The sequence below is a fragment of the Miniopterus schreibersii genome (genome assembly GCF_964146895.1).
Source record: "Miniopterus schreibersii genome assembly, chromosome: 11".
In the NCBI taxonomy this organism is placed as follows: Eukaryota; Metazoa; Chordata; class Mammalia; order Chiroptera; family Miniopteridae; genus Miniopterus; species Miniopterus schreibersii.
The window spans coordinates 4,633,970-4,661,897 of record NC_138111.1 but is presented as its reverse complement, the minus strand read 5'-3'; the positions used below and the strand labels follow the sequence as shown (position 1 = coordinate 4,661,897).

At 60.6% G+C, this 27,928-nt stretch overlaps 1 protein-coding gene across 4 annotated transcripts in view; it reads right to left on the bottom strand.

The window, feature by feature from the left end:
* Positions 1-727: 727 nt before the first annotated feature.
* Positions 728-27,928, bottom strand: part of RXRA (retinoid X receptor alpha) — a 92,387-nt gene continuing 65,186 nt past the window's right edge. For all 4 annotated transcript variants that reach the window (XM_081150766.1, XM_081150768.1, XM_081150767.1 and 1 more), the window contains exons 2-10: positions 25,971-26,236; positions 20,954-21,104; positions 20,316-20,495; positions 12,915-13,084; positions 9,288-9,417; positions 8,250-8,382; positions 6,589-6,680; positions 6,015-6,120; positions 728-4,394 (exon numbers count right to left, since the gene is read on the bottom strand). In XM_081150766.1, coding sequence (XP_081006892.1) covers positions 4,247-4,394; positions 6,015-6,120; positions 6,589-6,680; positions 8,250-8,382; positions 9,288-9,417; positions 12,915-13,084; positions 20,316-20,495; positions 20,954-21,104; positions 25,971-26,236 — 1,376 coding nt within the window. In that variant the 3' untranslated portion in view covers positions 728-4,246. The remainder of the gene's footprint in view (positions 4,395-6,014; positions 6,121-6,588; positions 6,681-8,249; positions 8,383-9,287; positions 9,418-12,914; positions 13,085-20,315; positions 20,496-20,953; positions 21,105-25,970; positions 26,237-27,928) is intronic.

Genomic DNA, 27,928 nt, shown 5'->3' with positions numbered 1-27,928 from the left:
GCTCCCAAACACCCACAGTACACGGTCCTGAGGCTGCCACATGCCCGGGAGTGTGGTGAATGTGAGTGTGAATGTCGTGCATTCGTGTCTCAGTGACGGTGCACACACGTTAAGTGTGAGCATGTCCCGGGGACGGGCATCTCGGGCTTTGTTGCTAAGTTTACCCCCTCCCGGCTGGGAGTGGCCCTCACCATCAGCACCATCTGTCCAACACCCTGGGGCAAGACCCTGGCCCTCAAGGCTCCCAGCTCCAAGGTGCCCAGGGCCTCCCCGGGGGGCACCTGCTAGAGGGGGGCCCAGGAGCACCCAAGCCCAGCCCTAGGACAGCGTGGAGACGAAGGGCACTTACCACACGGGGTGGAGCAGATGGGCGTCATTCGAGTCTGTGCGGGGCAGTTAGACGACACTGACCGCCCGCCCATTCCGGCCCACGGAGAGGCCGGGCCAGGCTCCTGGAGCAGGGGGGCAGCCGCGCAAGCGCTGTGCCGCGGGGCCAGCCCTGGACCCCGGAGAGGGCTCCCGGGGAGCTGGGGGGAGCAGGAGGGACGAGAAGTGTCCCAGGGTCGAGTCCCGCTGGCGGCGGAGCTGGGACCCGGCCCGGGTCAGGCCGAGGACAGCAGGGCTCCTCCGGGGGCGGCAGGAAGCCCCCCGAGCCCCTCGCTTGGCCGACTTCCAGACCCAAACAGGAAACCCCGGCAGAACAAACGAGGCCTGAAGGGTGAGGGCGTATTTTTAAACGCTCATATTTTGCTGTTTCTCCTCCCACGTTTGTGTCTTTCGCTTTTCCACGAGTCCCACACCGCTGTTCGTCGCCCGGGCCCTGCGGCCGACGCTGCAGAGCGGTCCCGTCGGAGCAATTTCACAGTCCGAGTTGCGGGGGGCGTGGCAGCAGGTGGCAGCCCAAAGGGAAGGTGCCCTGTGCCGCGTCGCCGGAGCCCCGGCTCTGCTCCAGCTCCATCCCAGCGTGTTCCCGGGAACATCCACCTCGAGCTCCGGAGCAGAAACAGAACAAGTCCCCCCTCCCGCCGCACGATCCAAGTATACATGACCGATAAAATTACATTTGTACAAAAATAGATTTTTTTTTTTTTTTTACCTTTCCCGATGCTTTAGACATTTCTCTTTACTCTCTGTATTTGTCACCTCTGAAGCGCCAGCTACGTGTCCCTGCTAAGGCATGGCTAAGGGTGGGGACCGGCTAAAGCTGTTTGCTCCAAAGCATCTTAAAATAGATGCATCTCCTCGCCTTGAGACAGTCATTCAAACCCGATTTCACCAAAGGAGGGGTCCTTATGGACTTGCTTACACGAAGCAAACTTACAGGAAAACGGGGGGAAAAGTCTTAATTAAAAATAAACACGAAGCGTTGGGAGCCGTGCGCGCTGCGGAGAGGCGGCGGCTCCGCGCGGGTTCTCCGTACAGGCGCGACCTCGCCGCGGCCCCGCAGGGCAGGGGCAGGCGCGCCCAGCTCCCGAGGGGCAGCCCACGGGGACAGCCGCAGCTGGCTCCCCTCCCGGGCGCGCACCGGAGCCCGCCCGGCCTCCGCACTCGCTGCCAGCCCGAGTCCTCGGGGACTCCGAGACCTGGGAACCCCAGGGGGTGGAGCCATCGTCCCGGAGACCTCATGCTTCCAGGTGACCAGTGGCTGACACGGGGCCATCTCCGTGATCGTCTGGGCAGGCCAACTTCCAAGGGGGTGGGGGGTGGGGCAAGCTGGCTTTGCCAGCACCTTCCAAACACGGGACGCGGTCATCTCCGATCCTCAGCCGTGGGAGCCCGATCTGGGTGTCAGAGTGTGGAGGCGACGCTGCTGAGGAACTGGCAGAGGCACCAGCAGGCCAGGGACCCGGGAAGTGTCCAGCCGGGCCAAGGTGGGGACGGCACGGGGTAGCTACCGAGCTGATGTTAGTGCTATCTTTAGAAAATTAAAGATTGTCCCACCAATATGATAATCATCATTACCAAAAAATCACCTTAATTGAACCAGATTGGTAATACTACTGAAGACCTGGTTAAATAAAAACTCTACCTCTCTACAGAGTAATGTGCTGTCTCCCCACATTTCACTTTCCAAACAGCATTGCGTGTATGATCACGAAGACCGACTGGCGAGGACAGGAAAGGGCAGCTCCCACGGGCCCACGATGCCGGCGCGGGTGGGGCTGCAGTGCAGGTGGGGCTGCGGGGAGGCCGAGCGGAGGGACCAAGGGAGTTTCTGGCCTTGGGAGGTGGTGGCCGGGGGCGGGGGGGGCCTCAGTGTTTTACAGTGTCAGCCAGGGCCGGTAATGGTGAAGTTCCCAAGAAGTTGACCCAACAGAGGACCCCCGTCGGAGTTTTCTCTTTTGGAGCTACCCACGTTCCCCAGAGGCTGAGGGGAGCAGAAGGCTGGGCATGATAGGATGCGTCTGGCTGCAGAAGGCACCAGGGGCGTTGTGTGGGGGGCAGTTTAACATTCCCATGACTGAGGGGACCCCGAAAGGGAATACCTCGAGAAAGCCTATGTCACTGCCTGTCACAACCATGCCCCAAAGGCTGCCAAGACATTTGGGGAGAGTGTGGGAGGAGGGCAGCTGGGCAGGCCCTGGCATGCCTCAGACAGTGGACAAGGGGAGTGCCCAAGTGGCAGAGGTGGCCAAGGCTTTTACAGCCTCTGCCCAGGTGCCTCGAGCTCAGCTTGGGCTGGTGACTCTGGAAAGCAAAGAATGGACTGTCTTCCCGTGGAGGCCCGAAGGCCTGCCTCATCCCACTCAGCCCCTGCCCCAGCCAGGGGCACACACTCCTATACCATCTGGGGAAACTTTGGGGACGGCAGGCCCCCCCACACACACACACACCCTGTCCAGGGCTGCTAGTGGGGGTGGCAGGAGGCAGGAGGGAAGCCACCATTACAGAGCACGCTCTCAGGGGCTGTGCAGACAGGAGCCCCCTGCATCCCCCGACACCCTCTCCTCCCTACTCAGGCCTCCACTGCTGACAGATGCTGGGCCCACGGGGTGTGCGGCGTGAAAATGGAAAGCACTCAGACCAACGGGAGGGATTACAGTGCAAAAGAGGCCGGTTCAACCTGAGAGCCCCGACTGCCCACCTGCCTAGGCTGAGTCAAAATGCTGCAGAAGTGGGTGCTGGGCTGAACGGGGCCTTCAACCAGGGCAGGTGTTAGATGGAGCTCCCACATAATGTTCTGTCACCCAGACAACACCCACTGGGTGTTCCCAGGGGCGTCCAGCCCAGATCAGAGGAGCCTGGTGCCCCCAGGTTTCTGATTCCAAGTCTTGTGGACAGAATAGCCTGCCTGGGCCTTGCCCAAGAGCTCCAGCTTCGGCCCCACCTGCCCCTCCCTGTTGGGCTCATGAGCCCACAAGTCCCTCTGGCTTTCTCCAAATGTGCACAGCGGATCGAAGACCCTCTGGAAAAGCAGCCTTCCTCTCCTGACATCCCTATGGGGCTCCCAGGGGAGCGGAAAACTCTGCAGCAGAACCACATGGGCAAGGGGCTAGCCTCAGCCCTCCTCACGGACTGAGAGAAGATCTGGGGTTGAGCAGAGGCCAGGGCACTGCCATCCTGTCACCTTGGGTTAGGCGGGACCATGAGAGTAGGGGCTGGGGGAAGAAGCTGAAATGATGCAACGAGAAGACAGGCACACGGGCGACCGTAGTCCCTGCAGCCTTGAGGTGGCCCCAAAATCCGGCACAGAGGTCAGCTCCTGTCGTGACTGGCTCAGGGCCCACGGCAAGTCATCTTTGGAAAAGGGGCTGCTCATCCTTCGCTATGAGGGAAGAGAAGCCTGCTTGCCCCAGAGCCCCTCATCTTCCCGGGGAGTGGGTGGGAAACACCGGTCCCCCACCTGTCCCCTCCCCCTGATCATGGATGGGGCGAGGCTGGCTGGGTGCCAACACTCCAAACAGGAGAGTGGCTTGGGAGATTCAAAAACCCGAGAGAGCCAACCTTTCCTGCCTGCTGCAGCTCCAGGGACAGGGCCCTGAGACCCCGTGAGCCGCCCTGAGCTCCCCTGGGAGCTGATGGTCACACCAGTTCTTGCCTCTCCAGCTGTTGCCCGGGAAAGCATTGCCCTGCTGGGTCCAAAGACAAGTAGCATTGAAAATAACGAGGGTGGCAACACATCTCTTAGGCTTAGCAGTGACAGCCTACGCCCCAAAGTCCAAACAGGCCAGGCAGAGAAGGGGCAGGGATGGGGCCCAGCCGAGGAGAGCAGCTGGAGGCCAGATGGGGTGGCCAGCCTGAGGGCCTAAGTCATTTGATGGGGGGCTTCCAGCATCTCCATGAGGAAGGTGTCGATGGGCGTGTCCCCGATGAGCTTGAAGAAGAAGAGATGTTCCAGGCACTTGAGGCCGATGGACCGCAGAGCTGGGAGGCGGAGCAGCAGCTTGGCAAACCTGTGGGACAGCAGGCGTGACTGGGGCTAGTGGTCATCCTGCCCTCCACCCTGGAACCTGGCTACCTCCTGAGGACAGGACCAAGTCTCACGCCTGATCCCCCTCAAACCTGCATGAGACCTGCTTTTGCTGAGCCTTAGAGGAAAAAGACAAGGCACTCAGGCAGTGGAAACAGAACTGGGAAGGGCCTGGAAGCAGGAGCCCAGGGTGGGCAAAAGACCCTGGGTTGAAGGGACAGTGGTGGAACAGTGGCCAGGCTGGGGCAGACTGACCAGGCTTTGTGCGGAATTTAAAATATGTAGGTTTGTTCCAATAGCAATAGGGAGCCACAGCATGATTTTACACAGGGGAGAGCTATAAGAATCAGCAATGCCACTGGCTACAGTGGGGAGACCAAAGGCACAAGAGCTAGTCCTGAGCCGGGGAGAGGTCTGTGCTGGAGCAAGCCCCACCCTGTGCCCTCAAGCCAGGCCCACCCCTTCCCCAGAAACAGCTCTGCTAGAGCTGGGCCTGAGCACAGGACACCCAAAGGCCCTGCCCACCCCCAGAGTTTCTTCAGAGGACCCTGAGTGGGGGAGGGGAGGAGAGAAGTTTGGGGGTTCTTGGAGGAGAAACATCAGGCTCAGCCAACTGGGACAAATGTCCCTCTGGGGACGTCCACTTCTGCCCCAGGCCCCCTCCACATGCTGCCCGGGCCTCTCTACTCAGACCCTCAAGGGGCTGCAGGGCTGCAGGACCTCATGACTTATTAACAATGTCTATATTTTGGGGGCAAAAGCCCTGTGGTTGGCTGCCACACAACCCACATTTTCTAGGCAAAAAACTCAGCCTGGAGCCTGGAGCGGGGCCAGTGAGCGAGCTGTTTTCTGCTGAGCTGGCGAGATGGCTGCGGCGGGGAGCCAGGAAAAACAAGCGGGCCTGCCACTCCATCCCGTCCTCCGACCTCCATCCGGGAAGTTTCAGTTTAAACCAAACCAGATGAGGCCCAGCAGCTAGGACACAGTTAACTGTGTGGGCGCCAGCCAGTGGGCCGGAGGAGAGAGGCCTGCTGTCCTGGACCCCCACCGGGAGGTGCTCTTTTGGAGATAGGGGGGTACAATCAGAATAAAGTTGAGCTGGCTCCCTTCTTCTGACACATACTGTGCCCCCAGCACCGCGGACCTGGAAGTGAGACGATCCCCAACCATCCAGGCCCAGTCAGGTGGTGAGAGGCCATACCATCTATCTACTCTGCATGTGTTTACAAAGCACCTATTATGGGCTGGTATCTGCCCCTGCCAGGGGTGAGCGCCAAGGCCATGCGTCTAGTGGTTCCCTTAGTGGTGGAAGGGGGAGCACGGCCTTCTTTACCCCCTCCACAAAGACAAGCACCTACTATGTGCCGGCTCGGGGCCCATCTTTGGTGGGGCTACAGAAAAGTGTGTGAATGTGTTTACACGAGGGCCTGGAGAGCGCCCGTCCTTGCTCTGGACACACCAGGTGTTCCCTGGGCTGCCATCGACCCGGGAGGGGCACCACCTTCTCCTCACACAGCAGTGCCTGGTGGTGGTCTTGCCCAGGGCAGGGGTCTGGACATGAGACCACGATGTCTATACAGGGCAGGGCCGAGGCTGGGCTCACCTCCCAGGCTGCTCTGGGTACTTGTGTTTGCAGTATGCCTCCAGGGATGCGTAGACCTTCTCCCGCAATGCCTCCACCTCAGCTGGGTTCGAGAGCCCCTTGGAATCTGCGAGGAAGAAGGGGCCACAGGTCAGAGCCCCTCACCTGGGAAGCTGCCCAGGACCTGCACACTCGGGCAGCTCCGACAAGGAAGGCCCCCTCCACACAGCACCTAAGGTGGGGGACAGGCTGGTCTCACGGGACCTAGGGCAGGTCTGCCCATCAGTGACATCATCTGGACTGTCCCAGCTCCTGACCCTCAGCACTGGAAGCAGGACCTATCCCTTCTGGGCCCCAGGATTCTGGTCAAAGGGGCGCCACGCTTTGGTTGGCAGAACCCAGAAGGCCCAGCAAGAGGCCTCACCAAACCAGAGGGCGAGTGGGGCTCACAGAGACCATCTCGTGGAACCCTCACAAGGACCAGAGGAGGAGGCAGCATGGCGCGTCCCCATCATAAACAGGAGGTGCCGTGGCCGGGGGCGGGTGCAGACCATGTGCAGTGAGCAGGGTACAGACCGTGCGTGGAGGGCCGTACCCGGGTTGAACAGGACAATGGCTCGCAGGCAGCCCAGCTCCGTCTTGTCCATGTGCATGTCCCGCATCTTGGACACGAGCTCTGTCAGGACCCTGCGGGAGGAAGCAGGCGAATGCCAAGGTCACATCAGACTGTGCCCCTCGATGGGCCCCCAAGAAATACTCAAAGGACTCAGGGAGCTTGGCGCAGCCCTGGATGGCAGCTGAGAAGGGCAAGGCCAAACGGGGGAGCTGCCCAGACAGGGCCCGACGTCTACCACACCAGGCCCGTCCCCTCCTGCCCCGGAGCGGGCTCTCTCCTCTGCCTGGAGGGTCTGCATATGGGGTTTTATTCTAGGGACCTGGAGACTAAGGAACCTGTGACAGCCAAGCCAAGGTGAGCCAGGGAACCGGATGCGGGGGGCAAAGTCCACTGTTACCCGGTACTGAGCTGCAGATGGAGCAGGGTAGCCTAAGGCACGGTCACGGTGAGCCAGCATCATACCCACACCTTGCAGTCCTGGGAAAGCTGGGCCCTAGGACATGGCCCTCCTAGGTCCTGCCCAGCTGAAGGAGGGGCCATGTTCCACTTCTTGTCACCAGCCATTTATTTCCACGGGGCAGAGCAACCCACCCAGCCTCATCGGAGCAGAAAGCCTGCCCTGGAACCCTTCGGGGAGAACTGATCCATCCTCACGCCCATAGCCTCTGTGGACCCAGCTTGTTAAAAGCCCTGAGAAGCCCTGCAGACAAGACATATCCATGCACCGTTTAAACCAGCGCCTCCCCACAGTAGGTGGCCACAACGCCTTCTTGCACTTGGGACATCCCAGGGGACTCAAGGGCCAGCTCCTTCATTCTGTGAACCATCCTAGAGGGCAGCACACTTCCTGGCATTCCCTTGACCCTGCTGCATGGCTAACAGTGGGGGCCACTGCTCACCTCCAACTGCACAGCTTCCATTCTCAGGGGCTCCCCTTGGACCTCTCTCCTCAGCATGCCCCTCCCCACTCCCTACTCCTGTGCCACAGCCCCCAGCCCGAGGGACCCTGGGACACCCCTCCCAGCCCTTCCCCCTCCAGGCAGCTGAAGCAGATAGGTCCCCAGGAGGCCCCAGCCTGCCACAGTCCTCCTGGGCTCACAGACAAGGCCAGCCAGACGGGGGCAGCAGCTCCCGTGCACCTCGCCTGGTGGGCCATGTTCCTGGAGAGCGACCTGAATAAATAGACAGGCCATCCTGACCCGGGGCGTGGGCCTGCCCTGCACCTGCCCCTGGTGTGCTAAGCAGTGGCCGAGGTACAGACAGGTACATGTTTGAGCTCCACCAAGGAGGCACCAGGGGCAGTGACTGAGACGCAGCTGACCACCCAGGGACAGGCCACTGCACAGCACACACGTGGGCTGTGCTGCATCCCGGTCACAGCTGCGAAGATCCTGACACCTAACGGACACAGTGAACCGCGCCTACGGAACAAGCTGCTTCTGCTTTTTAAGAAGCGCAGCTCTCCTTCCCGTACGCGGGATCCCACCAAACGAATTGGAAGGAGATGGACCAGAGCGCTAGCAGGGGCTGGGCCTGTGAGGGATTTAACCTGTGCCTCTTGCTCTCCTTTGCATCCCGCATTGCCAGCCGCCGTGCACAGAACAAACGCGCGCCCGACACGAGCGGGGCGGCGCCCCCACCTGTCGAAGATGGCGCCCACCCCCGCGCTGTGGGCGCTGTTCCGGTGGACGTGCAGCCCGGTGGCGAGCAGGATCCCGTCCTTCACGGCTATGGACCGGTGCGAGAAGGAGGCGATGAGCAGCTCGTTCCAGCCTGATGGGGGACAAGCCATCGGTCGGCCCACCCTTCCCGTAACCCCCTCGCCCCTTCAAAGGCAGCGCGCACCACCTATCGCAGACCCATCCCCATGGGAACCCAAGCTAGGGTTCCCAAAATGGGTTACACGGAACCCTAACCCCATGAATTTTCCCCAGAGAGGAGGTTCCTGAGCACCTAAGTTTGGGAAACGGCTATCTACAGTGCACACTGGTATAGTAAAGGTGCTGAGAAGTCCTGCACAGAACACCTCCTGTGGCTGTTTGAGCCGGGCACTCCCAAACTGGCGTGCCCAGGGAAGTCTCTTTTTGCACGTGCAAGATGCTTGTGCCACAGAGCACCTGGGAGAGTCCCTACTGTTCTCTCTGGGACGGCCATGGGATAGCTCGTGCCACAGAGCACGAAAGCTCCCATGATTCTCTCTGGGACAACCACAGAATAGTAGCTGCCAGTCTGGTCCCAACAGCAAACTCTCAGAGATCAACGTGGAACCCCACAAAATAGTAAACTATTGAGTTGAAACAAGGAGTGCTACAGCCACAGGTCAAGTCGGCACTCTCATTATATCCGCAGAAGAACCAGAGCAGAAAAGATATATAAATAAAATTTAAAACAATTTCCATGCTCAAATGTTTCCATGACACCTATCATGAGATGACATGAAGCCATCTTCAAATAAGAGCAGTAATGGTGTCACAGACACCACTCCCAAGTGCTCTAAGGTTTCGGGCTTCGCAGCCAACTATCACGTGGATTTTCCCATGTCATCCTGACTACCATCCTACAAAGCAAGAATTAGCCCCACTTTATAGAGGGGGAAACTGAGGCCCAGGGAGAGGAAGGGGCTGCCCTGTCACAGTGACAGGATAACTCCCCCAGCCCTGCCAGGCCCAGCCACTCACCTGCCCTCAGCAGGATGACCTGGTCGTCCAGGGGCAGCTCGGAGAAGTGCGGGATCCGCTTGGCCCACTCCACCAGGGTAAAGAGCTGCTTGTCCGCCGCTTGGCAGATGTTGGTGACAGGGTCATTGGGCTAGGTGAGGGAGGGCACCGTAGTGAGTAGCACAGAGAGAACACAGCTCAGACCAGGCTTTACTTTACCTGGTGTGACTGAATATGCCCCCCAGAGACACCATGTCCTAATGGCCAGAACCTGTGACTACGTGACCTTACATGGCCATAGGGACTTTACAGATGTGAAGGGTTCTGAGATGGGAGATGATCCCGCATGATGCGGGCAGGCCCAATGCCATCACAGGGGCCCTTAGAGAGAGAGGCAGGAGGTCAGACCCAGAGAGATGTGAGGACGGAGCAGGGTCGGAGGAGAGAAGACACTGCTGCCTTAAAGCTGGAGGGAGGGGCTCGAGCCCAGGAGTGTGAGGCTCTAGTCCTAGGGAAAGCATGGAGGCGCCGCCGCCCAGAGGGGACCAGCCTCCAGAGGGGACCAGCCTCCAGAGGGGACCAGCCTCCAGAGGGAACCAGCCTCCAGAGGGCACCAGCCTCCAGAGGGCACCAGCCTCCAGAAGGGACCAGCCTCCAGAGGGCACCAGCCTCCAGAGGGCACCAGCCTCCAGAAGGGACCAGCCTCCAGAGGGAACCAGCCTCCAGAGGGGACCAGCCTGTCTGACACACTGACTTCACTCCTGTGGGACGGATTTTAGACTCGACCATGAGAAATATAAAATCCGTTGTTTTAATCACCCAGTTTGTGGTCATTTGCTGCAGCAGCCACAGGAAGCATCCAACCATGACTCATTTAGTCCCACTGCTGGGAACAGAGGTGGCACACAGATAGGGTGGCAGCAGAGGCCCTTCCAGAAAGTTCTAGCCAGAGGGGATTCCCCAGTCACCTCTCAGATGAGGAAACCCAGGCGGGCCTCAGGGCACCCTCCTCCTGGCTCCTGGTAAGTGGGGCTTAGATGGCAGACTAACCCTTTGGGTCCTGAGCAAGGATGGGACCGGCGCCCCTGCACCAGAAAGATGCAGAAATCCCTCCTTCCAGAAACCGCAATGGCCAGGCTCATTTACAGAGCTTCCCTGACTGAAACCATCTGCCAGTGAGCAGCATGCGGTCTAAACACTCAGGGCTGTATGAAGGGCAGCTGAGGGCTCTCGGGGGGCCAGGGACAAACTGGCACCCAGGCCACCAGGCTGAGCAGTGCTAGAGCATGCAGAGCAGGGCACCTGGAGCCACAAGGAGAGATGTCAGCAGGGGCTTCCGGGACACATGGGCCAGAGCAGCCTGGAGACCCTCTGTGGGGAGGGACGGCAGGGCACCAGCACCAGGGATGACCCTATAGCCACCTTCACACTGAAATCCCCCAGCTGTCAGGGGCTGGCCCTCAGTTACACGTCCCTGCCTTGGTTCCCTAGCAAACCTCTGAGCACTCACAGGGCCAGTTCTGTGCTCAGCCCAGGTACCACGTGCCCACACCCAGTACCCCTGCAGGCACTCACCCTCACCCCATCGGATCAAGGACCGGCAGCCACAGGCAGAGGCTGGCCTGCCGGGGTCCCTGGTTTGTGCACGTGACACACCAGCAGCCAGCCATGTCAGAGGCCAGGCTGGTGCCACCACGGCCAGGCTCCACTTCTCAGAGCTCGCCACCCTGTCATGTGGCCATCTGAGAAGGACCACGCTCCTTGCCTCTCCATGCCGCAAAGCAGCCCACGAAGTGGGAGCCCAGGTGGTGGACAAGGGCCCAGGGAGCCATGCAAGGAGGAGACGGGGGTAGGACAGAGATGGTGAAGGCCCCGGGCTAACGCCCTGAGAAACAGGCGGTCTCCTAGCTGCTGGCCAACAGCCCCTCCAGAGCCTTCATGGGGTGAGAGCAGGCCTGGGGGATAAGCTGTCACCCTGAGCACTCTCAGGCAGGATGGGGCCTCGAAGGTGGGCACACTGCGCACCTGGGGTAGGTGAAGACAGGATGTGGGGGCAGGAGCTGCAGGCAATGAGACCTGCACTGGCAGCACAGGGATGGACCTGGAAGGGGCTCCCTATGGGGACACGGGCTGAGAGGGGTTCCAGCTCCATCCAGCTGTGTGGCCTCCAGCAAACACCTAACTTCACTGAGCCTCAATTCTCACTCAAATAAATGGGCTCCAACAACAGAGGTTGAATGAGCTCCCTGTGCCTGAGTGGGAAGGACTGTCCCTGTCCTGGGAGATGATAGTGCGACCACCTGGCAGAGGCCCGAGGTTCTCCCAGGACTCAGGAGGTACCAGCTAAGCCTCCTGGGCCTCCGACTGCTATCTGAGGTCAACTGCCTCAAATGACCTAGGGACAAGGGCTCTCTAGTGAGCCGCTTGGAAGGGGGACCCAGGTCAACCCACAGGAAGCTGCAGCGTGAGGTCAGACACGAGAAGGCAGGTGCTCCCCTGCGGGACGCCCTGCGCTCCACCAGCCGCCTGTCTGCAGCCTCGACCTCTTTCCTCCGAAACCATGGGGAGAACAGATGCCAGATTTGTTTTCTCAAAATAATGTCCTTACTTGACAAAATTCAAAGTTGGCAGCCCTTTCTCGATCTCCCGATTTTTTTTTTTGGAGTTTCTGCTCAATCATGAAACCCTCACAGCTGCCTTCCCCCCTCACTGGGACTGGGGATATGGACCTAGGGCAGGGCGGAGCTGTAGGCCAGGCAGCACTGTCCAGGGTTACAGGGTTTCGTGGCTGGGTGTCCCATCACAGAGTGCAGGAAGCAGGGGGGCCTCTGCCTTCTGGAGCATCATGAGCAGATAAAAGGGGACCTCCACACTCTTAGACTGAGGCTGAGGGCCATGTATGAGCACCCACCTGCACAGAGATGTCACTGTCCCTGACCGAAGGTAGACAGTGAGGAACAACTCGGATGCCAACCCCAGCCTCATGGTGACAAGGGAGAATTCGCTCACCACACACACCACCATGCCATCACCATGTGCTAGGGGCCATGAAGGGAAAGATCAAGGCTGAGCCCACCTAATAGGGCCAGGCCCACCTTGGCAGGGGCACAAGAAAGATCCCAGGGACAGGGGCTCTCTGAGGAAATGACACCCTAGCTGAGACTGAAGCCTGAGGAGTCAGCAGGGGCAGCATGTGCAAAGGCCCTGGGGTTGGGGTGTGGGGATGAGCAGGGTGTGCCTGGGCCACCGAGCCAGGGAAAGAACGGAGGGAGAGATGCCAGGATAACCTTAGGGTAGACATGGACGACCTCAGGGTCAGCCACAGAGCTCTTTTCCCAGCACTGAACCCACATGGGAGACACAGAAGAAGTCTAGACACGATGCAAACCTGGAGCAGATACAGGATCCCCAACAACTGACTGGACTGTGGGCCGGAGACAACGTGAAGTATGAAGGTTAAGTGCAAAGTCCTGGCTCTAATTCAAGTTATCAGAGAGTCAGCACCCCCAGGCACAGCTGCACACCGCTTCAGCGAGGCCCTGGCAGATGGGGTCCTCCACCCAGGGGCACTCACCGGGCCCACAGTGCCCAAAGCAGCTCAGGTCCTTGCCAACTCAGTGGGAGGCCACGTGGGCAGGCAGCACTCACCGAGTTGGGGTTCAGCCCCATGTTGGCCTCCACGTACGTCTCAGTCTTGGGCTCGACAGCCAGCTCGGCCTCCAGGATCTTCTCCACCGGCATGTCCTCATTGGCGCTGCTCGTGGACTCCACCTCGTTCTCGTTCCGGTCCTTGCCCCGCTGCCGCTCCTCCTGCACGGCTGAGACACAGGGCACGCCCCCCTCACTAATTCATTCGGCAAATGTTCACACCAGGACCCATCCGGGCCAGCACAGCAGGGCAGAGGAGGCCCGGCTCTCATGGAGCTGACGGTTCGGCAGAGATCCCGACATGGAGACAGAAGGGCTTTGATGGGCCATGGACCCAGGCAAAGCCAGGAAGGCTTCCCAGAAGAAGGGGCAATGAAACTGAAGGAGCAGAAAAAACAGGGGCTCCAGTTCAGGCAGAGGAGGTGGCCTGTACAAGGTCCAGAGCCAGAGCAGCGATGTATGGAGGACTGAAGACATGGGGGAGTCAGGAGGTGGCCTGGTTTCTGGGAGTCCAGGAAAAGAAACCAATGGGAGGAGGCAGAGAAGTAGGGGTTCGCTCCAATTTTATCCCAAAAAAACATGTGGCAGAAAAGTCAAGGAGGCCAGGGTACCCCACACTGGGTGCTTATAGACCTTTGACTTCAGAACCCATACAGCTCAAGCGGCCCTTTCCCAAGAGGGGGCCAGGAGCTCCCTGAAGTCACCCAGCAGGGCAGGCTCAAAGCGATGAGCCACAGCCAGGCCGCCAGCCCCACCTAGAGGGGCTCCTGGGGCTCTCGCAGCCTCCCAGGCTGACTCCCATGTCCATCTCCCTCTTCTCTGGTGGAGACACCAAGACCCTTAAATGGAGGCAGGGAGGAGAAGGAAGGAGCTGGCAGAGGGGACGGGCACAGCAGCTGCGGGCACTCTGGCCCCCTGCCCCGCCTCCCACCGGTCCTGGCAGTGGGGGCTCAGCAAAGGGGCCTGGGGCCTCCCAAGAACACCCACCAGACCAGATGCCACTGCCTCCCTCCCTCCACCAGCCAGACCCCACCTGGGTGTCCCTCTCCCTATTCCTGGCCCATCCCAGGTTTCCATCCCAGAGCCAGCGCTGAGCCTCCCAGGCCTTCCCGAGCACGACTGCCCTGTGGGCCTCAGATGGGCTGATCCCTGCCCCCTCCCTGGATGCCTCCATGGGGCAGACACCTTCCGTTCTCACCGACGCTGGCTGGCACAGGACCACCTCTGCACCTCTAGACCCACCCCCGTGCGCTGGCTCCAAGGGCACAAGCTTGGCGCAGCCTCACCCACACCCTCTCCCCCTTGGCTTCTGCATGGGTTTGGCCAACACAAGGAACCAGCAGCAGGGAGGAGGCTGGGGGAAAGGGGGGGTGCCCCACCAGACTCAGCAGCCACTTTTTCCGAAGGCCATAGTTCCTGGTGAGCAGCCCTCTTTTGGGGTTCTGCAAGCCCACGTTCCCCTGCTCCTCCAGGCGTGAGGTGTGAGGGCTCCCTACTTGTGGTGGGGATTCCCTCAGACCTGCTAGGTTCCCTGTCGCACCGCCCACAGAGCTGTTACAGTCCCCGTTAACACCTCTCCACAACCCGGGGAGAAGTGCTTCTTGCCAGGCCCCCACCAATAGCTATGCAGAGAAGCTGGGACCCACGAGAGCCCCTCTTTGGGCCACTGGGCTCCCTGGGGGCAGGCCCTGTGTCCCTCCCTGCACAGACATGTGGCTATTGAGAGCTGCCCCCATGCCAAGGGCTGCGCTCTCCCAGACCCAAAGGAAGGGCTGACTCGAGTGAGGGCTTTCTGTCCACATGGTGAGACTCAAGGACCTTCACAAGGCGCCAGCTGGGCCAAGGAGCCAGGCAGGAAGCCTCGTGTCCAAGTTTCTGCAAGCCTGGCTCTTCTGGAAAATCTGACAGCAGGTGGGGGTGAGGGCTGGGGGGAGCTCAAGCTGGCAGGCAGATGGCAAGGAGCCAGCAGGGCTGCAGAAGCTCTAGCCCCTCCCCAGCCAGGCTTCCCCACCCTCTGCACAGGAAGGGGGGTGCTGGGTCACCCTCTCTGTCACAACAAACAGGGTTAGGAGCCAGCCAGCAAGGCTGATCAGGCAGGAGGCAGCCACACAAGGTGATAGGGACCTGGCAACCAGGCAGGCCCGTGTCCCTGGGACCCTAAGGATGGGTCCCCAAGGTCTGTCCCCTGGGCGGAACCCTAAACCCTCAGAGGCAGGACACAGCTGAAAAGTATGTGACTTCACTCAATCACTTCATTTTACCAGGTGGAGAAACTGAGGCTCAGATAGCCAAAGAGAACGGCTGAGCTCTCAGGACAGTGGCAGCTTCTTAAAGCAGTGGGCTCTGAGTCAGACAGTCCCGTTCCCAGACCCTGCTCTGCCCCTAAGAGCTGTGTGGCCCTGGCAAGTCCCTGGCCTCACTGTTCCCCGGCACCCTCAGCCCTACAATGAGTGAGGGTGTCGATCTTCAGGCTGGACCCACGAGGAGGTGCCTGGAGATGCTCAGCTTTGTCTGCGCCTCGGGTTCCCATGCTCCCCACCATGGAGCCTGGTCACAGGACATCCTCCCTCTCCAGGCAGCCCCAGGGCGCAGGGAGCCCGAGCTCACCAAAGGTGGCCGTGAGTGTGGAGGCAGCGCCCGAAGCACCGGTGGGTGGGGGGTTCCTCGCACCTGTCTCCACGGGGCAGCCAAGAATTAACAGCCAAGACTTTGTGAAGCACTTAGAAGTTGCACAAGTCAGCTCTGAGCAGCGTCATTATAAATGCTACAGTTTTATTTACGGGCAGCAGAGGGGGCAGGAGAGAGCTGCCGGCACAGTCACCTTGTAGGTGGAGTCCCGTTTGACGGACGTTCCAGCTGGCACTGGGAAGCCTAGGGCAGGAGGTGTCTGGGAAGACGGGGCTCTAAGCACGGCGGGCAGAGGAGGCTGGGGATCCCCAGGAAGACCCTCTCCCAGCTGCTAAACACAGCCTGAGAGGGGGACTCAACCCCCAACACAACCAGAGTCCCCAACTATCAAAAGACCCACTGATACGAGGGCCAGCAGCAGTCCCTTGGCCAGAAAGGGTGTCGGGGTTGGCGGGCACACTGGGCCTGCTGCCTCCTCTGCTGTGCGCACTGCCAGGCAGCTGGGACCTCCCTCTGTCCTATATGTGACTCCCGGAGAGGCAGGACTGAATTTCACCAAAAGGCTTTGGTTAGGGTCTCTTGAGCTCAGAGGACATGTCCTTCCCTTTATTTAAGGGTCTCAATCCGGGACAAGGAGTCTGCACGTAAGAGTTATCATCACGTGACAAGCATGCGCGCGCACACGCACACACGTGCGCACACACACGTGTGCTGTGGTATCTGCTCTCCAACCCTATCAGCCAGGCACTGTGCTGCCACCTGCCACTCTCCTCCCAATAAGCCGTGGCGGGGGCACCTTGTCGATGCCTCACTGTACACAAGAGGACACTGAGGCCCAGAGGAGCAGTCACCTGCCCAATGGTGACAGGGAGGCACCTGAACCCAGCCAGGGCTCTTCCTCTACAGAAATAATGTGTGGGACCGCATGCGCCTGTGCATGCACACACACGTGCACACACACACACCAGACACTGCCGTTTGCACACCCCAGCCCTCAGAGTCCAGAGACAGGGCACAGGAAGCAAAGAGAGGGAGGCAGGAAACAGGGAGAGGCCTTCCTGGAGAAGGAAACAGAGAGGTGGGGTCCCCTTTCTACCCTGGGCCAGTATCACCCCAGGTGGGGGCCAGGTCTCCCCCCCTCACAGTGAGAACCCCCAAGCCTGGCGCCTACCACCCCATCAGACCAAGAGGCCCCCAAGCCCTGCAGCACACGCTCCAGCAGACAGGCCCGGGCTCAGCCTGGTGGAGGGCTGGCCAAGTGGCATTTCCCACCTGCGCCTCGGCCCCCCACCTCCCCCGGAATGCTGTGGAACGAGTCCCTGGTGGCTGCCTGTACTCACAGGCCCTGCCATTGCCCAACAGATGCTATCGTCTGCGGCATCCCTTGCCCAAGGAGGTGGGGTCCCGTCAGCCCTGAGCCAGAACCTCCTGGGTCTGCCAGCCCAGTGCCAGCCCCCAGCTGCCCCTCCTACCACTCACTGGGCAATGCTGCCTGCGTACCAGCCTCAGTTTCCTCACCTGCAACGGGTGCTACAAGCCTCACAGAGGGGGACCATGTGGCATCAAGGCCAGTCAGCACAGTTGCTCACCCAGGGCTGGCCCTGGGAGCCTACAGCTCACATCCTATATACAACTTCGGGTTGGCATGCCTGGTCCCCACTTCCCTTGGCTACCACACTGCCACGACTCCTGGGCCCAACAGCGCCACCATTGCCAGGAGTCCCCCTTGCAGTGGTTTGCTCAGAACAGCAGAGAGCAGAGGAGCTGTGTGTCTCAGGACCATTTCTGGGGGACTGCGGGCAGTGCCTAGTACCCAGCTACAGGCTGCAAGACAGGTGTGGGGGCAGGGGGGGAATGTGCCTCCTGACCCCTCTGGGCCACTCGTCCTGAGAGACCATGGAGCTCCCTGCAAGGACAGCACTGAGGCCACAGTGGGGACACGAGTCACTCCTCTTGAGGATGGCTGTGGACTGTGCCCCTCAGGCACCAGGAAACGTGACTAGCCACCACTTTGCTGGGGAGTCGCATGCCTGAGGAAAGAGCCCACTTGGCTCTCAGTGCCGCACAAAACCACCCAGCACAGCCAGCAAGGCCAGTTTCATGTCCTTGTGTCGGGCACGAGAGCTTTACTGCACGTTTGTGACAGAAACCCAGGAGGGGGTAAAGGGGAGCTGGGTCCTGGCAGGATCAGGTATTTATCTAACGGCCCGTAAATCAGGCCTCGAGGACACACTGCCTCCTTGATGTGCCCAAAGCACCAGACTCGTCCATCAGACCTGTGCCGGCTGAGGCCTCCCCAAGCGCCCCACCTCTCTGTACCCCAGTCTGCAGGGGTGGGGACAGGACCACAGCACTGCAGGTGGGACAGTGTGTGGAGATGGGCGGGTGCCCTGTGAGCCCCATACACAGAAACACTCCTGACAGCTGCTCACGACAAGAACCAGTCACTGGCGGGAGCCAGGGGAGGCAGCTCCACCGGGATGAAATGGGGCACCAGCCTCTCTCCCCAGGCCTCCAGGGACAGGACGCTGTAGTCTGAGGACACCCAGGCTCTCAGGTGAACAGGCTAGGGGATCTTACAAAGGGGCCAGTGTTTACTGAACAGTCCCAAGGACCTGCAGAGGGTCACCCTCTGAGGCCCAGGAGGGCACCGTGCCCTGCAGTGTGCCACATCCACCGACATCCTCAGCCTCTGCACACGCCGTCCCCTCTGGCTAGGCAAGTGGTCTGCCTGATACCTCCCCATTCTTTAGGCATCAGCCTGGCCACCTCCCACCCACCCGAACCTTGCCGGCTGCCCAAGGCTGGGGCGGGTGCCTCCTCTGGGCTCCCAAGGGGCTCTGCACCGCCCCTAAGTCACATCAGGGGGCCTGCTTGGTTATATGATGCTCACTTTCAATGGAAGGACACCCACAACTCACTGCTATATGCCCAGCGCCCAGTGCGGTGCCCAGCATGATGCTCGGCACCATGACTGGTGAGCTCAGTAAGTCAAGAGATCGCAGCAATAATCCAAGCTTGCTCTGTGTTGCAGTGTAGGAGCCTCAAGCTGCATGCCAGGGGCCGCACTCTCCCCCTGGGACACTGGCACCCAGCACTCTGGCCAGGCTCCAACCCAACCACTACCTTCCACACGCTTGTCCCCTGCCCAAATCTCCATCCTTCAGGAACATTACTCTCTCCCACCACCTCCAGCAAGCCCTCCCTGATTACACAGAGCATCCAGGAGAACCGGGATAGGCACACAGGCCTCCCCTTGCCGGGCACCCACTTCTTCACTGGCCTAAAGAAATGAGTCCTGCGCTGGGAGCCTGAGGCCCAGATTCAGGCCTGCATGTGACTTGGACAAGCCCTGGACCTCCTGGGCCTCAGTTTCTCCATGGTGGGCTAAGCACTATATGAAACTTGCACTCTGGTCAGAAAGGCCTGGCAGGCAGACACTCCACGCAGCCCAGGCCAGCCCCTCAGCTCAGAGCTGAAGCCCCCCGAGCTCCCCTGTGGGGGTGCACAGACCCGCTGCCCCTGGCTGGGAGTCGTGACAGCTGCAGGAGAAGGGCTACCGCCGAGCCCCCACCCACATCACTGTGCTCCACTCGCCCTGCAGCCTCAGAGAGGAAATCCTGCAGGACCGCGTGGCCCAGCTGAGGTTTCGGTTTCTGAACAAGAACAATTGGGGCTAAAGAGGAGGAAAAAAAAAATTATATTGGATAAAAACTGCAGCCACCACAAGAGGACAGTCAGGAGCCGGTGGAAGGAAATGGACACAAGCCAGTCACGCCTCGGCCACGGGAACAGCCATGTGAAGATGGGAACAGACCTCAAAACCCCAACCCCATGGGGCCCACCCCCCACCGTGCCAGCTCGGATACTGACCCTCTGCAGAGAGTCACTCCAAGTACAGGAGTCACCAAACCTACACAGTGGGGAAACTGAGACCACAGACAGCAAGGAGCTAGGAGGCTACACTGCAAGCCAGGACTGAGGGCTTGGACCCAGGTCTGGCTGGGCCACTTGACAATTTCAGTGACTTCAGGGTAGTGACCTTCATGCCACCTGCCCCACACCTGCCCTTGACAAATGTTGTCAATAAAATGGGTTCACAAATCCAAGGCCCAGAGGCCCGAGGCTGGAGGCCCACTGCTCCCAGGACCTGACTGTTGGGAGTCACCCCCACCAGGTTCACAGAAGGAAGAGAGAGCAGCTTGACCCCAGCATCCGGCAGGCTTGGGGACACCTGATGGCCTCTAGAGTTCCCTACCCCCAACCACCTCCCCAATCAGCGCTGTCCCCACTAGAGCCTCCTCGACTGTCGCCTTACTGGACAGCAGGAATACAACCCCGGAACCCGTGTGCACTCACTGTCCCAGGCTCCTACCACGCCAGCCTTGGTCCATTCCCACCCCCACCTCCCACTTCCAGCCTTGACCCTCACTGTCGTTCTGCCTCTGCCTGTCTCCCTAGAGCCAGGTCACTACAACCACGGACAGGGTTTGAACAACTGTCCCTAAGGGCACAGTTGTTCAGGGCCAAGGCTGCCTCTTCTGCAATCCCAAAGCCTGGCATACAGCAGGTGCTCAGTAAAGATCTGGTAGGTGAAATCACTGGCCATGGGGACACACTACCCACAGTGCAACAGCAGTGGCGGCCTTTACAGAGAGTAAGCGCCCCATCACCAGAGGTATGCAAGGAGCCATCCACCACCAGAATGCTGTGAAGTTTCCCAGTCCAGGGCTGGAGACTGGGCTCAGAGAGTAGGGGCCCCACGAAGCCTACCTTCCCGCTTCATGCCCATGGCCAGGCACTTCTGGTAGCGGCAGTACTGGCACCGGTTCCGCTGCCGCTTGTCGATCAGGCAGTCCTTGTTGTCCCGACAGGTGTAGGTCAGGTCCTTGCGCACCGTCCGTTTGAAAAAGCCCTTGCAGCCCTCACAGCTATACACGCCGTAGTGCTTGCCTGCGGGGGCCAGGGGGGGCACAGGCCATGAGCTCCTGCTCCCCACTGCCAGGCCCCTGGTTTCCACACCGTGGCCTTTGGGCTCCAGTGCTGGGGCAAGGACTGGGCCCCATCGGTACCTGCCTTGTCCACGTCTGAGGACAGTCGTCCTCCCCGGGGGCTATCAGGGTGTAGAAGTGGACTCGGCGGGCCCTTCGCCCAAGGCTCAGCCCAGAGGGACAGCCTGTATTGCTGTCCCCTATGCCACTGTCACCACCAACAGCTGCTTCCTCTCCTGAAGCCTCCAGACCACCCTACCCACTCTGTGCTCCCCTATTTACTGTCACCTCAATGTGAAGAGCCGAGAAGGTCCCCTGCAAAAGGCCAGGAGCTCAGCACCCTCCTCACTGGCAGGCAGACTCCTGCCTCCCTGCACCCCGCCCGAGGGCCCTGCGGTCCTGCTGCACCACGTGGCCTACCTGAGGAGCGGTCCCCGCAGATGGCACAGATGTGCTTGGTGAAGGACGCCATGTTCCCTGAGGGGTGGGCCGGGACTTTGAGGACGCCATTGATGCCCAGCGGGGGCTTGATGTCCTCGGTGCTGCTGACGGGGTTCATGGGCGAGTTGAGCTAAGGAGGGAACACCGCGCTTAGCCCTGGCAGGGGATGGGAACCCAGGTGCACATGCCAGCATCCCCCCAACAGCCCTCTAGCAAGGAAGGCGCTGCCACACCCCCACTTTACAGAGAGAAACAGTCTCCAAGAGGGGCCCTGCCCACCCCAGGCCACATCCAGGGAAGAGCAGGGCCAAGCCCCACTGAGCACCAGCTGCATGCCTGCCCCCCACTTGCTGGGCCAGGCTGGTGAAGGCTGCCCTGCCCTCAGGGCTCCACCCTCCCACTGCCAACCCAGACTTCAGAAGGGGACCCCTGCAAAGCCCCTGTCCCTCGCCCACCTAATGAAGAACTGCCTCCCCTTACTGGCCACTCCCTGGACAGGACAGTGTGAGCTCCATGACCCTCCTGGTGAGCCAGGCACTTTGGGGATCCCCAACACACAGAGGGGCACTGAGGCCTGGTCACAGCGAGGAGGGAGGTCCACCCAGAGGCCACACTGCCCAGGCCTCGGGGGCAGGATGGGGTCTCCGATCACATTTCAAGGAGAGAGGAACAGAGACACCCCCTGAGCATCCGCAGAGAGGAACACCATTCCCTCTCCACATAGCCCCTCCGCCCTGCCCACGGCAGCCTGACGCCATGCCAGAGGAAGCGTGGGAAACTCACCAGTCACCCTGGCAACAGCTGCCGAAGCTGCAATGACACAGCAGTTTTGGTTCCGCTGTGTCCGCCCTGGCTCTCCAGTCAGCACCAAGGGCGCACAGGTGCTGCCCACTGCACCCTGCAAGCCAGCCTGTCTCCCTAGAGACCAGGACCCTGGCTAGGCAGCCCCCAGTACCCCCACTTCTGCAAACCTCTGACAAAGGCGGAAATCGAGTCGTGCAGATGTCTCCAGGAATGGGCAGCAACAGCCGCTGTCCCCTGGTAGCCTCGGGCCCCTCCGCACACAGGAACCTCACCCCCTTCCTTCCCCGTGGCCCCCAACTCCCATCCCCCTTTCTCATGGGACAGGAAGAGCTCAGTGCTCAAAGCACACACAGCAGAAACCACCCCAAGTGGCATTTCACAGGCCTCCCGCCTGGAGCCAATCTCCCAGTCCTGGCCGCTCCGGGTCCTTTCTCCGCCTGGGTGGGCTGGGTGGCTCTGCGAGGATGCTTAACCCTCCAAGGAGCTCAGGCAGGCTGCATGGAGGCAGGAGGCCAGCTCCAAACACTCGGCCATCAGGACACAGGAGTCCATAGGGCAAGTGTCCGGGGGAAGCTCTGTGTGACCTGTGCACTGTCTGCAGGAGGCAGGAATGTGTCCCAGATGACAGAGGGGACTAAGAAGGGGCACAGCTAAGAGAAGGCACCAACTGCATGCCAAGTGCCCCTGTGCCCTGGGCTACTCAGGATGGCCTTGGACAGCTTGGGAGCTCCACAGGGAAATGGCCCCCCATTTCCCAGGCATGGACACAAAGGCTAGGGGAGGCCAGGGATAGCCATGGGGTGCACGCTGGGGCCTCCAAGTCAGTAGGCAGAAACCACGAAAGTGATCCAGCTTGTGCAGAAGGGAAAATTGAGGCCCCCAAGAGAGGAGGCTCACCTGGAGCCCCTCGGTGACCCCACCCTAGCACCTGCACTGCTGGCTGCCAGGTGCATTGCAGTGGGAGGGGCACAGGGAGGGCAGCCATAGCTTATCCTCGGGAATCTGCCTCCTCCAGCCACTGTGTGACTTTGGAAAAGTGAGCCTGAGGTTCCTCACGTGCAAGGCGATGCCAGCAGTGCCTGGTCCAAGGGCTGCTGCTGGGTAACTGAGCTGGCCCAACGGCCATGCTGACAGAACCCGGCTCAGAGCACGCCAGTCACAGCGCATTCCCACTTGGGCTGCCCAGAGGAGAGGCCACCGGCCCAGCCTGGGACGACAGAAGGTGGACATTCCAGGCAAAGGGGCTGCCCAACTAAACATCCGGAGGTGGGGGGAAAGCACCAGGGGCCAAGGGCAGACCCCAAGGAGCCAACTGTGGGGAGCCAATGAGGACATGGGAGGGGCCTCTCCAGGGCTACAGCCTTCCCCAAGGTGGGACCGGGCCACCACTCCACGCGGCTCGATCAGCCTAGCGATCCCAAGCAAAAGAACTTGAACATGTCCGCTTTCTGTGGTTGCACAAGCCATGCTGTGTGTGAAGGGAGTCACCTGCCCTATCTTCTGCCGCCCGCCCCAGGTGCAGGCCCTTGGTACTGGGGCCTGCCCTAGGTAAACTGAGGCAGGGCCAGAAGGAAGGCTGGCTAGGATCCCACCAGGGAAGGAGCAGCAGGCAGGACAGATAGAGAGGTTTGTCACAGCCAGTGCCATGGCCACACTGACTTCCAGGCCATGAGCGGCACATCCCTGCCCTCCTGGGTTCCTCTGGGCACAGAGTCAGCCAGTGCAAGGGAGCCCTAGGAGACCCTGCCCATGTGGGAGATGAGGCTGGGCTATGTAACCTCTCTGCAGGACCCAAGCCACCCACTTTGGGGCTTTTTTCTTTCTTTTTAATCCCCACCCGAGGACATGCTTAGAGAGAGGAAGGGACAGAGAGAGAACCATCAATGTGAGAGAGAAACATCAATTGGTTGCCTCCCACACATGCCCCAACCAGGGACTGGACCCACAACCTAGGTTGAGGGAATCCAATGGGCAACCTACGGTGCACAGAGTGATGCTCCAACCAACCGAGCCACTCCAGCCAGGCCACCCGCTTTGCTTTTCATCTCAACTGCTAGACAGTCTCCACACGACTATCAGGGTGAGGCTACTAGGGGTCTGCAGGTCGTTCTTCCCCCTTCTCAGCTCCAAGCTGCCAGGCCTTGGGCTGGGTTCACAGCTCTCAGAACAGACCATGGTCAGCCCCCAGGGCCTCATTTTGCTATGCACCACCCCCCCCCCGGGGAGCTCCACAGCCCCCTAACTACGAGGATGCTGCTCTCCTGCACTCCACTCCTCTCCTAGGGGACCCAGGACACCAACAGCCGGTTGCCGGAGACAGGGTGGGGGCTCCGGCCCGTTTCCCCTTTCATATCCTTGGCCATTATTTCAGTTCCCGCTGGAGCCTATGGGACTTACTGAAACAACCACCCACCTCGCCAACACCCCACCCAGGTCTCCTGCTCATCTCTCCCCGGCCCTCTCCTCCACGCCCACCACGCCCTTCCTTCCCGATTGCACGCCAGGCCCCCCCCACCAGCCCAAGTGCACCATAAGATTGCCGTTCGAGGCGCTCACCCACAGCAGAGCTGGAGTGGGAGGCTCCGGGCCCGCCATGTGCTGGGAGCAGGCGCTTGGCCCCCATCTGCCTATTAAAGCAGAGGAAAACCCTGTGAGGTACACTCAGCCACGCATGGACACCAGGTCACTGAGGTCTCACAGCCACAGTGCCCACAGCAAGGAGCAGGCAGGACTGGCTACCCGCTGGGCCTGGGTAGGTCCTGAACCAGCGAGGCTTTGTTGAACTGGTGAGGCCTTGACACTAAGGTGCCCATGCTGTGGGCAAGCTCTGGGACTTGGAGAGGACACTTCCTGGGCCCTGCAATGGTGAAGCCCTAGACCAGGGGAGAGATGCAGGGCCACTCAGGCACCAGTGCCTATAGTGTGGTCTGGATCTGCCCAGACCCCCACACATTCACTGCCCTGCAAGGCAGGATCAAGTGGGAGTGGACTCAGGGATGTGGCTGGCCCTCCCTGGCCGTGGACTGGTCCCTGGCTATGGACTCAGCAGGCACTGCTCAGCAGAGCGCCGGACCCTCCAGACAAGAGCAAAAGACAGAACCAAGCTGGTTCCAGCAACTCTGCCTGCGAGGTTGTGGTTTTAGAGCAGGGGGTGGTGTATGCTCCCTGAACTCCACCCACACTCCCATGAATACGGGGAGCCCCAGGTTTCCAAGGCAAACTGCTAAAGCTGGGAAGCCAAATTCAGCTACTTGGGAAGGAGCTATCGGGGCAGGGGTGATGCAGGGGGGCAGGGGTGAGGCAGGGGGTAGGGGAACCAGGCCAGACAGCAAGCACGGGGCTCAGACCATGGCAAAACCAAGTGCAGCCCAACCACCTACAAACAGACCAACAGCTGACCAGCAGGACAGTAGTGAACATCTGGACACACTGGGTATGTTCTCACCCTCACCCTCCAGGCCCGACTCCTGCCCTGATCCCCTTGACTACCTAGAGGGGCTTGGGCCCTTTGCTCACAAACAACCTGGTTCAACAAGCATCGTACAGGGTCCTGGCTGTGGGCAGAAAACAGAGGACAGAGCGGCTACAGCCCTGAAACTCCCCCACCCAGTACCACCCAACCCCTGCCCCCAGACGGGCTAACAATGTCAGGGGCACCAGGCACCCCAGGTCTGAGGGCATCCCTAACACCCTCAGGTGGGCACCCTAGGGCCCAGCCCCCACACAGTCCCACTGCAGGCTCCCGCTGTGCAAAAGCCCTTGGGGCATCCAGAGCAGGCGCCAGCCTGCAACCAGCAGGAAGCTCATGAGGCTCTGAGAGCCAGCAGGTGCCCACCTCTGTCCCGGTTCCCAGTCTTCATCTGCCCTTTCCCTGTGTGCACTGTGCAGCCAGCAGAATGGGGGTGGGGCAGAAACTAAAAATAGCATGGCCGGGCCCAGGAAGGTAGCTGAGCCTCCCTCATTCCAATACCTCGGGCCTTCTGCCTGCTTCTGGAAGGCTAGGGGACAGGAGAAGGCCACCCTAGAGTGGTGACCACTGAGGGCTACATGCTCAGCCAGACCCAGGCTCAGACCCAGGCCAAGGCCACCTCTCCGAGGCTCTCCTTCCCAGAGATGAGGGGTGGACATGACGGCACCTCAGACATCATGCAGGTGAAGCCCAGGCCCACCCTTGGCCCAGCCCCACACTTACCTGGGGGCTGCTGGTGCCAAAGCCCAGGGTGGGTGTGGTGGGCACGGACATGGAATGGGGACCCATGGGGGAGCTGATGACCGAGAAGGGAGGGCCCATGCCGTTGATGGGGGAGCTCAAGGTGCTGATAGGCGAGTGCAGCTGTCCTGGGGAGCCGAGCGAGGAGCCGATGCCAGGCCCCAGGGAGGGGTGCAGCGAGGGGGCAGCCATGGAGCCACGCCCCGTGGGGGAGTTGAGGGACGAGGAGTTCACCTGGGTGGAGAAGTCTGCAAGACAAGAATCCCCAGGAGGAAAGTCAGAAACCCACACCGACTGGCATGCCACCCCCTTGGCCAGAGACCGCAGGGGGCCATACAGTGGGGAGAGCCAGCCCAGGGCAAGGCCCCAGGCACCCCCCATCCCAGGGGCTCACCGACAAAAATTCCCCAAAATACAGGCCAGGCCAGGCAGCGGTGCCCCAGCTCCCTCTGAGGCACCCCCCCCCCCAACCCCACTACCACCTGGCTCAGCCTTCGGGCTCAGGCTAGGCCCCAGGCACATGCAGGACGAGATGCTGACAGACCCGTCAGCATGCTCTGGGATCCCTATCTGGGCGAGGCGGCCAAATGGCTGCCACTCGAACCCTCAACACCCCAGGTCTGTCCATCCAGAATGCCAATCGCCAGGAGAGCCAGCCCTTCACCAAGTTCCGGGTGCAGACAAATGCCCAGAGTGAAGAGGGAGGCAGGGGTATTATATCACCCCATTTCACAGCTGGGGAATGAGGACCTGTGATCTTACACCTGCCCTGGCAAGGCACGGCCAGCACCAGAGGCCACCCACTCCCAAGTCTATGGCCTTAACCCTCAGACCACAATGCCTGGCCTGCGCAGGGACCCCAGCAGCAGTAGTCGCAACACCAGACCCCAAGGAACCCCTGACTCCTAGGGCCCCAGAGAGGTGCACACTCCCTGTGTGCCCAGACTTGTGGCTGGGGACAGGGAGCTGCCAGGTGGGCCTCGTGGAGGGGGCCCAACTGTGTGCCAGGCCTGGAGTCGGGCAGCCCACAGAGACTGTGTGGAGGGGCTGGGACCTCCCACACACCAGTCTTTCATCTCAGGGATTTCAAAGCCCCAACAAGCGCTCATTAGCCCTCCCACCCCACCCGGAGGGCTCGGCAAGCAGAAGCACCCCCAGCGGAGGCTCTCAGGTGGTGAATCCACTGCCCGTGGGCCTGAGCAGGCAGCTACTGCTGGACCCGGCAGGATGCCCAGGGCAAGCCACGTCCCTCTCTGGGCTTCAGCCTTCCCATCTGCAGAGGGTCTCTTGGGCTGCCTTCCCAACCCGGCCCACAGCCATCGCACGGCTTCTGAGAAGTCGAGAAGGGCCGTGGGCACAATGGAGGGCCTCCGTCTACATCCCTTCCCTAGGTCAGCCACACACACCCCAGGTTGTCCACACACTCTGGTCGCACCCTTCAACAGCCATGCAACCTCTCAACAGCCCCAGAGTGACTTCAACTCCCTGACCCTCAGAGCAGGAACACTTGTGTCCTGAGTGTTCCCTGCGCACTGGGCCCAGAGCAGGAAGAACTGTGCATGCCTCGTCCCCAAGTCCTCTCATCTACATTGGTCGCCTGGGCAAACTGAGTCTCAGGGGACATGCACTGTCAGGCTTTAGGGCACCACTACCAACCAGTAGGTCCGACTCCAGCCAAAGCCCAAGCTCTCATCCAGGGCCTCATGCATGAAGATGCTGGGAACCCTCAAGGCGGGGTGGTCCTGCAGGAACATGAGAAGCTCTGCATCCCTGCCAGACCCCCTCCTCTGAGAGCATTTACCAGTTCCACCTGGAAGCCCCCAGCCTGCTGGGCACTTCCTCCCTCGCTTCCCCTTCTTGGAAGGAAGGGGACCTGGGATTCCACTTTCAAGGCGGGGTGGGGGCCTGCCTGCCACTGTGCCCTGTCTGACTCCACCGGC